At 41.3% G+C, this 15,795-nt stretch overlaps 1 protein-coding gene across 1 annotated transcript; it reads left to right on the top strand.

Annotated features, from left to right (window-relative positions):
• Nucleotides 1-4,615: 4,615 nt before the first annotated feature.
• LOC117298518 (thioredoxin reductase-like selenoprotein T1b) lies at nucleotides 4,616-12,236 on the top strand. The gene is made up of 5 exons (XM_033781810.1): nucleotides 4,616-4,833; nucleotides 5,892-6,129; nucleotides 9,576-9,663; nucleotides 11,035-11,159; nucleotides 11,620-12,236. Exons 1-4 carry the CDS (start codon nucleotides 4,682-4,684, stop codon nucleotides 11,133-11,135), a joined length of 579 nt encoding a protein of 192 aa, XP_033637701.1. The 5' UTR covers nucleotides 4,616-4,681; the 3' UTR covers nucleotides 11,136-11,159; nucleotides 11,620-12,236.
• The last annotated feature ends 3,559 nt before the right edge of the window (nucleotides 12,237-15,795 follow it).

Here is a 15,795-nt window from a genome sequence, read left to right on the forward strand (position 1 = left end):
TGAATTGTGATAAAAACAATGCAAACTTTATAGTGGTCCGGCTGTAAATATTTATTCTGTAGGACAGACTTGCCATCCTCACAGAAGTTTTTTTTAAGGATTCCCTTTTAGAATAAAAACAAATTCCCCGTTGAAATGCATTATGACAGCGGCAATTATGCTACAGAAACTAAGGCCGTGTCCGAATGGGCGACTTTGGCTACAGCTACGGCTAGATCAGCGCGTCTGTCAGTGTTGAAGAATGGCAGACGCGCGCGCCCTAGCCGTAGCTGTAGCCGAAGTCGCCAATTCGGACACGGCCAAAATTGCAGGCCGGCCGGTCAGTCAGCCGCATATTCAAGGAAATGATAACCCATTCGGTTCAAGGCGGTGGAATTTCTATCTCATCTTCTGTCTGTTTTGAACGATTTTTTTTATTATCTTTACTTATCAGTACAATTATTTCAATATTCATAAACAAATCACTGAGCAAACTAGAAAGCAGAATTAGATTATTGTGTTCACAAATTTTTGAGTAGTTAACTGCTAAAATTAAGACATCATCCAGTGCTGAACACAACTATTGACAAACTCGCAAACACGCCAAGGTTAAAATGTACACTTCATGTTGCTTAAATGATGAAATTATCACTACCTGGTATTAAAGACCACAAACCGGCACAATAAATCTTGAGGTGGTTATTTCGGCTCACTTATGTACAGTCATTTATACCTAAATAGCCACTATAGAAAGCGCGTCAATTATTAAAGGCAGTGGACACTATTGGTAATTGTCAAAGACCAGTCTCCCCACTTGGTGTATCTCAAAATATGCATAAAATAACAAACCTGTGAAAATTTGAGCTCAACTGTTCGTCGAAGTTGCGAGATAATAATGGAAGAGAAAACTCCCTTGTCACAGAAGTTGTGTGCGTTTAGATGGTTGATTTCGAGACCTCAAGTTCTGAATCTGAGGTCTCGAAATCAAATTCGCGGAAAATTACTTCTTTCTCGAAACACAATGTTTTATACCATCAAGTCACCAAGTAAGGTTTTGTGATAATAATTGTTTTGATTAATTACCAATAGTGTCCACTGCCTTTAAACGTAGAACTGTTTAGGCTGCGCTAGCCGTAAAGTAAATTATAATGTACCCTTCATGTTGCAAACAAAATATGAAATTTTATTATATAATCTTAAAGACCATACCACTGGGCACACTTCGTTCTTCTGGATGTTGCCTCATTAATTAGTACCACTATGTTGCACGAAATATGAAGTTCTGCAATTTCGTTGGTGGGCGGCGGGTGCATGCACACCACTAAATAGAGAGAAAACAGGGCGTCGGCCTCATTCATAAGTAGGCCCTCAATATATTTTTAGACAGATTTGAGAGCCCAATAAAAAAAACTGGACTTCCAACTTGAGGTATTTCGGATGTTTATGCATGCAGTCCTGAAATACTGGTCCTATTTGCCGGGATGTGTTTAAGGACTTTTTTCAAGATTTTTTGCTCGGTTGAAACAAATTACACCGGTGTCTGGATGTTTCTTGGAGGGAGAATAACTCAAAGGGTCTTGAAACTCCCCATTGAGCAGACTTCTGGAGGATAAAAGTGCGAGATGGATAATTTCATCTGAGTTTGCACATTGGAAGTTTTTTCGTTTCAATACTGGGTGCACCCTGGCCTTAGACAACCACCACTGGCATTGGGTACATCTCCGCGTGCGAATGGTGTAGCTAGCCTCCGTACCGTCCGAGCCCCAAAGAACACTGGTTTGGTCTCCATAAAGGCCTGGTTACACAGGCCTCGGTAACGAGGCCTCGAAAACGAGAACGAAAACGAGCCGAGGCCTCGAAAACGAGAACGAAAACGAGAACGAAAACGAGAACGTTTACAATGCACGCCCTCGATTGGTTGAATAAGCGTGCGCGTATTCAGCGCTGAGCAACCCAACCAATAAAATGCGTTCTGCGTTGTTATCGTTATTGTTTTCATTATCGCTGCAGGGTGACCGAGCTACTTCTGCTACAGCCCGCCATTTGTTCTCGTCCGGGAGACATTTTTTTTTTAGTTTAGAATATTATTGCCATCCTCAAAAATGTTCCCCTTTTTTCTAAATCGATTTAGGAGAAAAAAATGTCCCCACTGAAAAGCACCACGTAAGTTGCAATTTTGATCTCCCGAATAAAATTCATCCGGGATTGCGACTTATACCCAACAAGTCATTCCGTACATTCCTCCTGTGATCGGGGTTTTACCGTGGAATGTTGCCTCATTGAAGATCGTCTTTGTTATGCAAATAAGGAGTTTTACGTTGTTTTTAAGTGCTCATTCGGCAAATAATAGCCGTGCATTCAGATTAGATTGTCAGTATTTGCATGGGTGGCAGCACTCCGCTCTATTATGTGGGATTTGGAAGACGTTTTTTGGACGAACTTTATTGGTATCAAAATTTGCCATGGCCAAAAATGAAGTGCATTTAGAGATATTTCGGCAAGAGTTCTTCTTGAAGGTCTCGTATACCAAACCCAGAGATCACCTGCAAAAAGGGGGTGGCTTGACGATATCAAGCACTATTCAGCAAAGAGGCTGACATCCATGGGTGACATTCCAGCAGTATAGGACAACTTGTAAGCAAACAGGGATGGAGACACATTGGTTGCATGCGAGGCCGGCCGTGGGACCATGCCTCGGCGTGTATTGATGTTCTTTATCGGTGCCGAAGCTTGGCGTGACCCATGTGCGTTTTTGTCACTGACCGTTGGCTAATATCGTGAGTTCCACTGATATTTCAATTCAGCCTTATTTTGCCACACCGGGGCACATACATGTCCGGGGGAGACAATGTGCCCCTCCATAGTCTACCTTATTTCCCCATATTTCTTTGACGCAGTGCACGGGGACCGACTCTGAGGCAGCCAGGTAAGCGGTGAACCAAGGACGGGAGCGGCTTGTGAGGCACTCCCGCGAGGCTGCTCGCAGCGAGCTCCGTCCATCCAAGCTTCAAGACTGTTTCCTGAGTTGCAAGAAGAGAAAACATATTATGTGCTGACAACTACCCTCAAGAGACTGGCACCAGATATTAAAGTTAAATATATCTATGGATATGTGGTTTGTGGACGTATACATTGGAGTCATCGCCGGAGTCATTGCCGGACTCAGGTAAGGAAAACTTGGCAACATCCGACCTCCACTTTTAAAGTTCGCTTCATGCGACTCAACTGCATGCTTGATAAATCATGGGAAAAATTTGCGTATCCTGCCACCACTTCGACATGGTAGCTGGATACGGAAAACTTTTGGAACTTTTCCAGATCATGGACTTATCCCCCCCCCCCCCACAGCCCCCTTTCTCCCTTTAGAAAATCGTTCGACTGACAACCTTTCTAAAAACTGTAAAAGAAGTAAGATTATTGTTGGAGTGCAATAATAAACGAAACAAGTTAGATCACTCACTTCATTGACAGCGCAATAGTGGAGGTCGGATAACGCAAGCTATCCTTCAAGATAAAGACAAGGTGAAGTCTGCGAATGGTAAGAGATCAGATCTAACCCTTTCTCTTGCAGAGTCCCTCCCCGTTTTCGTGACCCCGTCCCCCGCCCCAACAACCGATCTTCTGCAAACTTGTCGATGTTGTCCTTTGTACTAGCTTTTCAGGTGACGTCACATTTTCTTGGTAGTTCTTGCTTTGCATATTGGTCGAAGCCAACTTGATGCTTTTTAGACTAGTAGTACTGGAAACTTCTGTCAGGGTTGATACTTCAATTCGTCTGTTGTCATGTATTTTTTATTGTATTGTCATGATTTTATATTTCAAATATTTAAAGTGTAATGTTTATAAAGAAAGAATTCAAAATCAAACAAAACCTAAATTTACAATATTGAGTCAATACTATTGTGCATAAAGATTATCAAACTTCACTTTAACAGAAAAGGTGATAACTTGTATTATAAAGTTGTAGGGCATATACCTATCGAAAATAGAATGCTATTACTTGTATCATATCAAAAGTATAGAGATAATTGAAAACCACTTGTTGTCAGCGCTGCGGAAAAAAAAAATTAAGACAGAGTAAATAAGGTTAATTTTTTTTGAGTAAAATACTATGATGATGATGATGATGAAGAAGAAAACGACAGAGAAGCAAGGAGGGAGAAAAGAGCATCACTATGACGTCAGTGTGACGTATGCGGGTTTGTATGAAAAAAGGCCTAAAAGTATTTAGCGGAGGCAGAGCTGGGGGGCCACTTTTTTTGGGGGGGGGTCTAGTGTTCGAGGCCTAGAGTATTTGAGACAGAGTGTTTAAAGTTGGCTTTAAACCAGTTAGCGATGATGTTTTGAACGCAGATAAGTTTAAAAATAGTATGGATACTCTACCATTGATGTCACTGATGAGTGACTGCTGCTAAAAGTATTCAATTACGTAATGGGAGAGTCGGTGTACAATAAAATAATTGCGTACATCACAATAGAATGAACGGGATATCCATACACAAAAATTCACCGCCTTGAACTGCATGGATTCTTATTTTCCCGAGATTCTAGCATGGTGTCCTGACTTTTTGTACAGTGACGAACGAGTAGTTGGAGAGCAGAACAGACTAAATTATTTACTACATGCGTAAAAAATAAATGCATAGCCATTTCTAGCCCGTCCTCTTATACAGAAGGGACGGTACAATTTTGCTGAGTAACAATGGCGAACGGGACGTTAATTTACGGTATTGTCTTCTTATGTCTAGGTTTAGTCACATTACGAGAACTGACACAAACGGAAGCATCTTCCGATGACCGGCCAGCCATGAATCTCTCAAAATTCAGTGGCCCAACGTTGAAATTCTTTTACTGGTGAGTCAACATATTTTCACGCACTCCCTGTGTTGTATTGTTTACTGACAATTATTAATCGTTCAGTTCAACCTTCCTACCTCCATGATTCAACCATCGTATTCAGTTATCACGAATGGTAACCCTAAATCTATTGACGTTTTACTGCAGCCTTCAGGCCTATGTATGTGTATGTATGTTATGTATACCCGGCCCCTCTCCCTAGCTTTTTACATAATTACAGTTACACTTACACGCTGATATTATTGTAATAATTATATTTTAGACTATTTTTCATATATATGGCCTGCGATTTCTCAGTGTGCTGGGATATGTAAAGGATAATTTTCCATGTTATGGTGCCACCACTTTTTCACTAATTTTTACAAAAAGGGATATCTCATTTAAGGTCAATTAGATACAGTATTATTTCATTTCGAATGAAAAAGTGGTGGCGCCATACAGAAACTTTTCCTTGATTGAACTGTAAAATTGGAAAAAAAGAATGAAAAGATTTATACAAATCCAACCACATTGTTTTGATGTGAAAATATACCCAATTTAATTGTTTTTTTATTATTTGTTTTATTATTATTATTGATATCCAACAGCGGATAGCCCAAAATTACAGGTATCACTAAAAACAGATAAAACTATGTATAAATGTATACATAAGTTGGAAAATTACAGTTACACATTAACTGATAAAAACATTATTTGAAAGATAAAAATAGTACACAGAAATCACAAGTACACTGACACACAGAACAGACTTCAAAACAATGTAAGCAAGCAAACAAACACCCGGAACCCCAATTACATACCACAAACAAATACGCAAACACCACAAAAAACAGCCAGACAAGCAAACACACCCACAAACAGGCAAATTAAAATTAACTTTTACCAGTTCAATTAAATTTAACCAGTTCAACCAACTTTAACTTAAATTTGAAGTTTTACTAGGCACTTGACAGGAAGTGGTTTACTTTCAACTTTGGAGTATATCGCTCCCAAACGACTCCTCCTCTTGATCTTAATTCTCATTATTTAACAGTCAATAATTATTCTCTTGACAGTATTTCCTGAGGATACCGGCAGGTGTTCGAAGAGTACTCCCATCGACTTCGAACACGTTACCCGGAACTCAGCATCGAGGGAGAAAACTTTCCAGCCCATCCGGTCCGTCGTTACCTAGCGAGTGCGGCCAGCATTCTTAAGATTGGGCTGATCGTCCTTATAGTCAGCGGTGGCAACCCTTTCCCTGCCTTGAACCTTGACACCCCTGGACTTTGGAGTTGGGCCATCGAAAACAAGGTAAGGCCCTTGGGGAGTGATAAATTGGGGAGGTAGTGCTTTCTGCTCTACCGCCCAGACTTCGGATTGATGTTACCCAAGCCTACATTCGTATGGACTGTAGAAGGGGGTAACCCTGTTTCAGCCCTAGGAGTAGGTGGCATTGGCCTCTGAAAACAAAAATAATCGTAGCCCACACCTTGAAGTGGCCTTCAAGTCTTGTGTGTCTGGCGGTGTGTGTCTGGCGACTTGCATAAAAACAATTAGCAATGTGAATTTATCAAACTATGATGAACAGGCCTGCATGCTTTGTTTTTGAAAGGGCAAGGGCACCAAGGCATTTACTCCTTGGTAAAGGGCACCCTATGAGGAAATTGTAAATTTCTACTGGAGCATTTCAAGGGCACCAAGGCAATGACCAGGGGCATGGAGGCAGATGTAACAGGGTTCTCCCAAGGTTTTCAAAAAACTATGGGGGAATACTTGACCCAAAATGTTGATGTTTGGCTGAAGGATGCTGAATTGAAACAAGGTGTTTGGAATGTTCACTGCCCCCTAAAGGCACTGGGGTGGATTTCACAAAGAGTTAAGACTAAACTTAAACTTAGGACTAGCCATACGTTTTTAGTATCTCCTAAGACTAGTCCCAAGTTAGGACTACATGTACTGTAGTCCTAACTCTTTGTGAAATCGACCCCTGAACACCTTTAGTAATTGTCAAAGACCAGTCTTCTCACTTGGTGTATCTCAACTTACGCATACAATAGCAAACCTGTGAAAATTTGAACTCAATTGGTCCTCGAAGTTGCGAGAGAATAATGGAAGAAAAAAACACCCTAGTCGCAGAAGTTGTGTGCGTTCAGATGTTTGGATTTGAGACCTCAGCTTAGGTCGCGAATTCGATTCAAATATTTAAGTGAGAAATTACTTCTTTCTCAAAAACTACGTTACTTCATACATGTAGGGAGTCGTTTCTCACAATCTTGTATACTATCAGCAGCTCTCCATTCCTCGTTACCAAGTTATTGTCAATAGTGTCCAGTGCCTTTCTCATGTCATGCAATCATGTAGTCTGCTGACTGGATTGAAAGTGCCTCAATGTATGTATTATGTGGCTGCTCTAATTTTCACACAGCTGCATGAGGTGCCCACAATACATTGAGAGAAAAGTGCAGGCATACCCTCACATTTTTGTCACCAGTTATTATTGTTAATTTAAGTAGACCAATACATTCATAATTAGTTAATTTTATTTAAAGGAACACGTTGCCTTGGATCGGACGAGTTGGTCTATAAAAAGCGTTTGAAACCGTTTGTTATGAAATGCATATGGTTACAAAGATGTTGTAAAAGTAGAATATAATGATCCACACAAGTATCACTCAAAATTGCACGGTTTTCCTTCTACTATGCGAACTAACATGGTCGGCCATTTATGGGAGTCAAAAATTTGACTCCCATAAATGGCCGACCGTTCTAGTCGACGAGGTAAAATGAAAACCACACAATTTCGAGGCATATTATTTTGTGTCCATACCAAACTTGTATCAGTTATACAGCATGTTCGAGGGCTTCTCAATTTTAATTACTGGTGACCATGAAGGGACTCATGAGAAAAATGGCATTGAAAATAAATGTACTGGTATGCATTTGTAAACTGTACCTGGGGCCTTTACCAAAGCTTGGGGTTTGAGTCTGACTTGGGCTGTGGGTCCAACTTGGGCTCAAGGTCTGACTTGGGCTGTTGTTCTGTCACCAGGTCTGACTTTGGCTATGGGTCTGACTTGGGCTATGGGTCTGACTTGGGCTCTGGATCTGACTTGGGCTCTGGGTCTGACTTGGGCTCTGGGTCTGACTTGGGCTCTGGGTCTGACTTTGGCTATGGGTCTGACTTTGGCTATGGGTCTGACTTGGGCTCTGGATCTGACTTGGGCTATGGGTCTGACTTGGGCTACGGGTCTGACTTGGGCTATGGGTCTGACTTGGGCTATGGGACTGACTTGGGCTCTGGGTCTGACTTGGGCTCTGGGTCTGACTTGGGCTCTGGGTCTGACTTGGGCTCTGGATCTGACTTGGGCTCTGGATCTGACTTGGGCTCTGGATCTGACTTGGGCTCTGGGTCTGACTTGGGCTCTGGATCTGACTTGGGCTCTGGATCTGACTTGGGCTATGGGTCTGACTTGGGCTCTGGGTCTGACTTGGGCTCTGGGTCTGACTTGGGCTCTGGGTCTGACTTGGGCTCTGGGTCTGACTTGGGCTCTGGGTCTGACTTGGGCTATGGGTCTGACTTGGGCTATGGGTCTGACTTGGGCTCTGGATCTGACTTGGGCTATGGGCTTGACTTGGGCTATGGGTCCGACTTGGGCTATGGGTCTGACTTGGGCTATGGGTCTGACTTGGGCTCTGGATCTGACTTGGGCTCTGGATCTGACTTGGGCTCTGGATCTGACTTGGGCTCTGGATCTGACTTGGGCTCTGGATCTGACTTTGGCTATGGGTCTGACTTGGGCTACGGGTCTGACTTGGGCTACGGGTCTGACTTGGGCTACGGGTCTGACTTGGGCTACGGGTCTGACTTGGGCTATGGGTCTGACTTGGGCTACGGGTATGGGCTCGGGGTATGGGCTCGGGGTATGGGCTCAAGTCTTCCTTGGGCTCTTGTTCTGTCTCCAGGTCTGGCTTAGGCTCTGGGTCTGACTTGGGCTATGGGTCTGACTTGGGCTCTGGATCTGATTTGGGTTCAAGGTCTGACTTGGGCTCTGGATCTGACTTGGGCTCTGGATCTGACTTGGGCTCTGGATCTGACTTGGGCTCTGGGTCCGACTTTGGCTCAAGGTCTGACTTGGGCTCTGGATCTGACTTTGGCTTTGGGTCTGACTTTGGCTCTGGGACTGACTTGGGCTCTGGGTCTGACTTGGGCTCTGGGTCTGACTTGGGCTCTATGGGTCTGACTTGGGCTCTGGGACTGAATTGGGCTCTGGGCCTGACTTGGGCTCTGGATCTGACTTGGGCTCTGGATCTGACTTGGGCTCTGGATCTGACTTGGGCTCTGGATCTGACTTGGGCTCTGGATCTGACTTGGGCTCTGGATCTGACTTGGGCTCTGGATCTGACTTGGGCTCTGGGTTCGACTTTGGCTCAAGGTCTGACTTGGGCTCTGGATCTGACTTGGGCTCTGGGACTGACTTGGGCTCTGGGTCTGACTTGGGCTCTGGGTCTTACTTGGGCTCTGGGTCTTACTTGGGCTCTGGGTCTGACTTGGGCTCAAGGTCTGCCCTTGTTTGGCTTTTGTTTTTTTATCAGATCCAAAAAATTGGAAGGAAAAAAACACACTTGCTGAACAGTGAAATCACTCGAGCGGCAATCAGGCCTGCGGTCAAGTGTTAACATTGAGCCCTGTGCAAAGCTCTTTGTTTACATGTAAAATGATTTTGTTTTCCTTTTTTTTCTTTCTTTTCTTTTGGTAGGTCTACTCCTGTCTAATGTTGTTCTTTATAAGTAATGCCATAGAAACACAGCTTCTTTCAACAGGCGCCTTTGAGATCTCACTAAATGGTAAGTCGCTCTGACAACCCCAACCCATCAAAATTCAAACCCTCCAAAATCCAAACCCTCCATGTTTCATTGATTCTGTTTCTAATAAAGGCCTATAGACATACACTGTGACCTTTATGATTGTAAGTATAGATGCACTACACAGCTTGCCAGTAATAATAATAATAATAATATACCGTTTTTATATAGCGCTTTCCCGCTCGAGGGGTGTCTCAAAGCGCTTCCGACATTATTACCCCTGGTCACTGGGCCTTAAATCATTCCTTAAACCATCTCAGCTCCCTGGGGAGTATACAGCCTGTGCGCGATATTATGCACTACTCGGCTAAACCAATCACAAGTACCATCTCTGCCCTCACAGGTACCCATTTACCCCTGGGTGGAGAGAAGCAAGTGTCTTGCTCAGGGACACAGGTGTCACGACCGGGATTCGAACCCACACTCTGCTGAACAGAAGCATCAGAGCTTGAGTCCAGTGCTATTATCCACTCGGCCCAACACCCTTAGTATAGTGCATGCATACAGTGCACACATTGATAATAAACACAGTCAAATAAATTCAAATGGTTGGATGGTTGGTCAGCTCAACCATGTATGCTTTGTTTTTTGAAAGGGCAAGGGCACCAAGGCATTTTCTCCTTGTTTTAAAGGGCACCCAATGAGAAAATTTTACTACTGGAGCATTTGAAGGCCACCTAGGCAATGACCAGGGGCCAATTTTTTAGAGCTGCTAAGCACAGAAATGTGCTTAGCATGAAAAATTTTCCTTGATAAAAGCAGGATTGACAACAAAATTTCCATTTGTTGCATGTTGCTTGATATGTTGTTCTCTCCCTGAAAATCTTGAGGAAGTTTGGTTGGTAATCCTGTTTTTATCAAGGAAGAAATTTTATGCTTAGCAATTTTTTGTGCTTAGCAGCTCAATGAAATTGGGCCCCTGGGGGCATGGAGGCAATCGCCTTTGAAGTACCGGGCCTGCCAGCAAACAGGCAAACGTATAAAGTAAAAGAGCCTTTGTTAATGATTTGTCCTTTGTTCAATTTGTCTGCTTGCTAGCATCCGGCGACTTTGAATGGTACCTTCCAGATACTGTGCGCCTTGTAAATTTTATGTTATTATTATAAATTTTTTGGTTTTTACCCATACACCGGTGTGTGTTCGCACTGTATACTCAGTACTTTCCCGGGTCCTATGACTCGGGAAAGGACGGAGTATGTATACAGTGCTAACACACATCGGTGTATGGGTAAAAAAAAAAAAAAAAATTAATATTCTTACTCCCTGATGCAAATTTAACATCTCTTGTTATTATTATTATTACTGATCTTTCATCAGTTCATTGTTTCTATCTGGACATTTGATTACTTGTAGATATGCCAGTGTGGTCCAAGTTGGAGTCGGGCAAGGTGCCACGTTACCAGGACCTTGTGAACATCCTGGAGAGCAGTATGAAACTCAGCTATCAGCTCTAACGACAATACAAACATCTCAAACAGGTAAGTGGGATACCAGGGCCCAATTTCATAGAGCTGCTAAGCACCAAAATTTGCCAAGCGTGAAATTTTTCCATGGTAAAAACGGGATTGCCAATCAAATTTCAACGTGACTTTCAGGAATTAGCAAACAACAGCTGAATACCAGTAAAAAACATAATGCAACAAATGGAAGTTTGGTTGGTCATCCTATTTTTATCAAGAAGACAATTTCATGCTAAACGAATTTGTGTGCTTCGTGCTAGGAATAAAAGACTTCTAGCATTAAAGTCTTTTATTATTTTAGTGAGAAATTACCTCTTTCTCAAATACTACATTACTTCAGAGGGAGTCGTTTCCCACAATTGCATACTCAACAGCTCTCCAATGCTTTTTACAAGTGAGTTTTTCAGTTAATATTTGTTTTGAGTAATTACCAAACGTGTACCTTCCCTGTAATACTTTTATTATTGTTTGTCATCAGGTATACAATGTTCGTCTGAACGTCCAATCCTGCCTCAGTTGACTGGCGGCCATTTTCTATCCATCCCGTGCGAGTTTATGAAGGTCAGCGCATAAACCAGCCAACCACGCTGGATGTGCTGACTGGAACCGCTTTACGCCCTCGCTTGGCCATGGGAGAAACTGGACGTAGAAACCAACCAACTGCGGCAGGCTTCTCTAAAAAAGTATTCTAGACAAGTGTAAATTTTTGAAATAATTATTTGTACACGTGTACAATATTGAAAAAATCAAGGAATAGTATGTGTACATTTTTAACATTTAAGATGTTAGGATGTTTGTTTATTTTGAAGGTGTTTAAATTAAATTAATATTGTGCATTTTCGTCAAGTTTTGAGGTTAGGTTATTTTACTTTCAAGATAAGTTTTTTTAAAAGATTTATGGTGTTCATTTGACGAATTTTTTCTTCCCTAATATGCAATATCAAAATTACTTGAAGTACTATGTTGGTAAAATCTGGAGCTGGTTGGAAGGGAAGACTTGTGCCTGTTTTCCATGAACCCAATATCATGCCTGCTTGAATGACTAACTAGTAATTAAAGCCATTGGACCCTTTCGGTAAACAGTATTGTCCAAGGCCCACACTTCATGTATCACAACTTCTATATCAAAAAACAAACCTGTGAAAATTTGGGCTTAATCGGTCATCGGAGTCGGGAGAAAATAACTGGAAAACCCACCCTTGTATCCGCAATTTTTCGCCGTGTCATGACATGTGTTTACAATAAATCCGTAATTCCCGTTAACGAGAATTGATATTGTTTTACTGTTTTCTCAAAAAGTAAAGCATTTCATGGAATAATATTTCAAGAGAAGTCTTTCACCATTACCTTCTGTAAACCCTGTAAGTTATTTGTAAATCTGTGAATTTTTTTTTTTTTTTTTCTGTACCGAAAGGGCCCAATGGCTTTAAAGGAACATTACAGAATTGGTTTTTGCTAACAAAATAGTTGCTGGCAGGAATGAGTGTAAGCATATCCACCATATACAAAAGAGATCAAATAGTTTTCCCGCCCTGATTTCATGAAACTTTACGCAACTGCAGCAGTCCATCTTTGCAAAACTAATTGCTTAAGTTATGCACAACAACTATATTAGTTTGAGTTCTGCCCATATATACACTGATGTATGTTAGCAGAGTTTTCTCGGTTCTTGCCCGAGCTCTGTGAACAAAAATCACAGGCCTATCACACTGATGGGATTCGAACCCACAACCTTTGCATCAAGAACAGTGTCTTACTAGCTAGACCACCGAGATTGCTCGATAGTTACAACTGACACGCAAGTTCTTGCTCACAATTTTTTTTTTTTGAAATCGTGGGGTCCTTGTATACCAAAGTTTGTCTCCACATTTAGCATTGTGTTTATCATGTACATGTATTGGAAGTAAAATATTTGTAGCAACAATAAACAAGGTAATATATTTGGTTTGCAGTAGCACCCTGTGTGTGTCTACTTGTAAGGTAGATATTGTTCTTTAGAGAACTGTCTTGCTATATTTTTTAACTACATGTACCGTGGAGTAGATTTTTCAGATTTTTGGGAGACTTCTCAGTTCCGAAAAGAACTGTCTGGGCGGAAGGTAGAAAATCGGCTGGGACTACTACTTTAGGTTATAGAGGATCATTATTAACTTCACTACCATGGAGTGAGTTTTAAAATTAGGTTCGATATCCTATGAAATTGATTAAGGCGCTTTGCCGTCTCCCAAAGCTCAGTATTGTGACATGATTTGGGGACATGAATGTATTTGTTTTTCTTAAAATGACTTCTTTGCTGTAACTAGTTAATCAATGGAAACAAAATGATTCAGAAAAAATATATTGGAAGACATGTTAGCAATACTATAAATGAATAGAGATTGATAACCAGTAATTTTGTAAACGCACAGACCGAATAAATATTCATACCATTAAATACTTTAATGCACAAAATTATAAAGAAATCTTGTCGCCTTTACTTTTTCAGAAAATATCCAATTATATTGTCGAGACTATATTCAAATAACTCGATACATTACATGTTGGTTACAAAATCACAAAAGTTAGGGTCGTCTATCTCTTAAAAATGAATCTTGTCGTTACAAGGCAGTTATCTTGGATTAAAAGCTTTTCACTTCAGACAATGTATAAATAACAATTATAATAATTAACCATTCTTACGTGTATATAGACAATGTGACCTATGTTTACATTCAAACCGCCCTCTGTTGACAAAACACTATATACGTCGTGTTTCGCTGGGCAAAAAGACGCGTAGTCATGGTAAAATTGCATACACTTTCTAGCTGGCTGCCAAAACACAAAGGTTTTGCCCAGCGGTATGCGCGCGAATCATGCGCTGTCAGTATTTTCTTTAAGTGTTTATATAGAGATGTGGACGTGTTGAAGTACGGGACCTATTCATTTCAACAAAGCACCACGTAATAGTTTACAATGTGCTGTGGCGCAACGTGCGGCCAACCAATCCAGGAACACTGGGGCGAACCCCAACTCTTTACAATAAGTGCACTGGCTTTTGTTAACGTGCATTCCTAACACACGGGACCTATGGCTTTACATCCCATCCGGAAATTGAAGCTGTGGTTAATTGTCTTGCTTTAGGACACAAGTGTCACGACTGGGACTCAAACCCACACTCTGCTGATCATAAACAGCACAGATCAAGTTCGGTGCTCTTATCCGCTCGGCCACGTCACTCCACAACATTTCTCAAAATGTATATCAATTTACACTTGCCATAAGGGTAAAGGATTGAGACTCCAGGTGGCAGCAGACTTGCCAGGTAAAACAGTGCCCTCACTGAGGTCAAAGGGAGATGTCTCAAATCTAGACTGGGCCCTTGTCTTTATCTGCAAGGATAAAGACAGGAACACGCCGCAAGATCCAGTGATTCCATTGGATACAAGGGTATCATTGGATACATGCAGTTGACATGAGCTTTCCATGCCCAAACAGTACATGCAGTACTGCCGCCTGTCGTCGCGTGTATCTCTATGTAAAATAAAGGAAGATCAAAGCACAACTACACGCCGGTTTTTGAAGCCGGTATCTGGCGTTAGTCACAAGCAATGAAGAATGACGTCAGACGTTCAGGCTATCTCAAATCCTGCTCTAGTCAATTTGTCTTTGTTCAACCCCAAAGTTATATTATGAGAATGCTTGGAAATACACCAACAATTAAAAATTTAATTGGTATGTCTGGCGCCCCTAGCGCTTCAAATTCTGCTATTTGGTTTTTTAGTACCAGTTTCATATTTGTTCACACCATGACTTTGGACAAACAAAATTCATACATATGTCATAATCTTTGAAATCAAACCATTTGGGTTTCTAGACAACATTAATAGCAAACAAACAGATCATTAAAGAAAAATAACATAAAAATGGCAAGTTCTCACCAACAAAAATAAAACTTGTTACAGTGCAGTTACAGACTTCCAAAGTAGTTTAACTGATATACAATACTATACTGTAATACTGGAATATGAGGTTCGTGTTTCGAACCCAAGAATAATGTAGATGTAACATAGTATTTTAGTTACGTTTCACTCCTAAACTAGGAGCTTCTTCTGACTGGTGATCATGTCCAATGCTGGACTGCCTTTTATACCCTGTCTTGGTGGACATACATGTAGAGGGTTTTGTAGGCGTGGTTTGGACTATAAAGTCATAAATGTTCTGGAGTATTCTTGGGTTTGGAAAAGGAACCTTGAGTATCAACAATCCAGATGAACTTATTTAAATGATGTAAAGTAATACTTCAATAATACTGTTGTTGGGGGTTTGTCCACGGTTTTTCAACCAGAGCTTTGTCACTGAAGACATTTTAGTGCAACGTCACATCCCAAGTGTTTGCAAACAAAAGTTCTAAGACTATGGGAAGCTATAAACGCTACAAAAAAACCCCAGATAGCCACAGCTTGTAATGATGCTACACAAATATTCAAAAAAAGTGTTGATTTTGTTGGAATCAAAACAACTAATTGTGGGATGTAATTTTTTGTTCTTCATTTTAATGGTAATCAAACTTGATCAAACTTGAATAGATCTTTCTATTGCATCGTCACAGCCTGAGCTTTTCCCAACCAAGGTTGGGAAACTATGGGAAACCTTCCATGCTAGGCAAACACATTTC

Source organism: Asterias rubens, chromosome 13 (assembly GCF_902459465.1).
Source record: "Asterias rubens chromosome 13, eAstRub1.3, whole genome shotgun sequence".
Lineage (NCBI taxonomy): Eukaryota > Metazoa > Echinodermata > Asteroidea > Forcipulatida > Asteriidae > Asterias > Asterias rubens.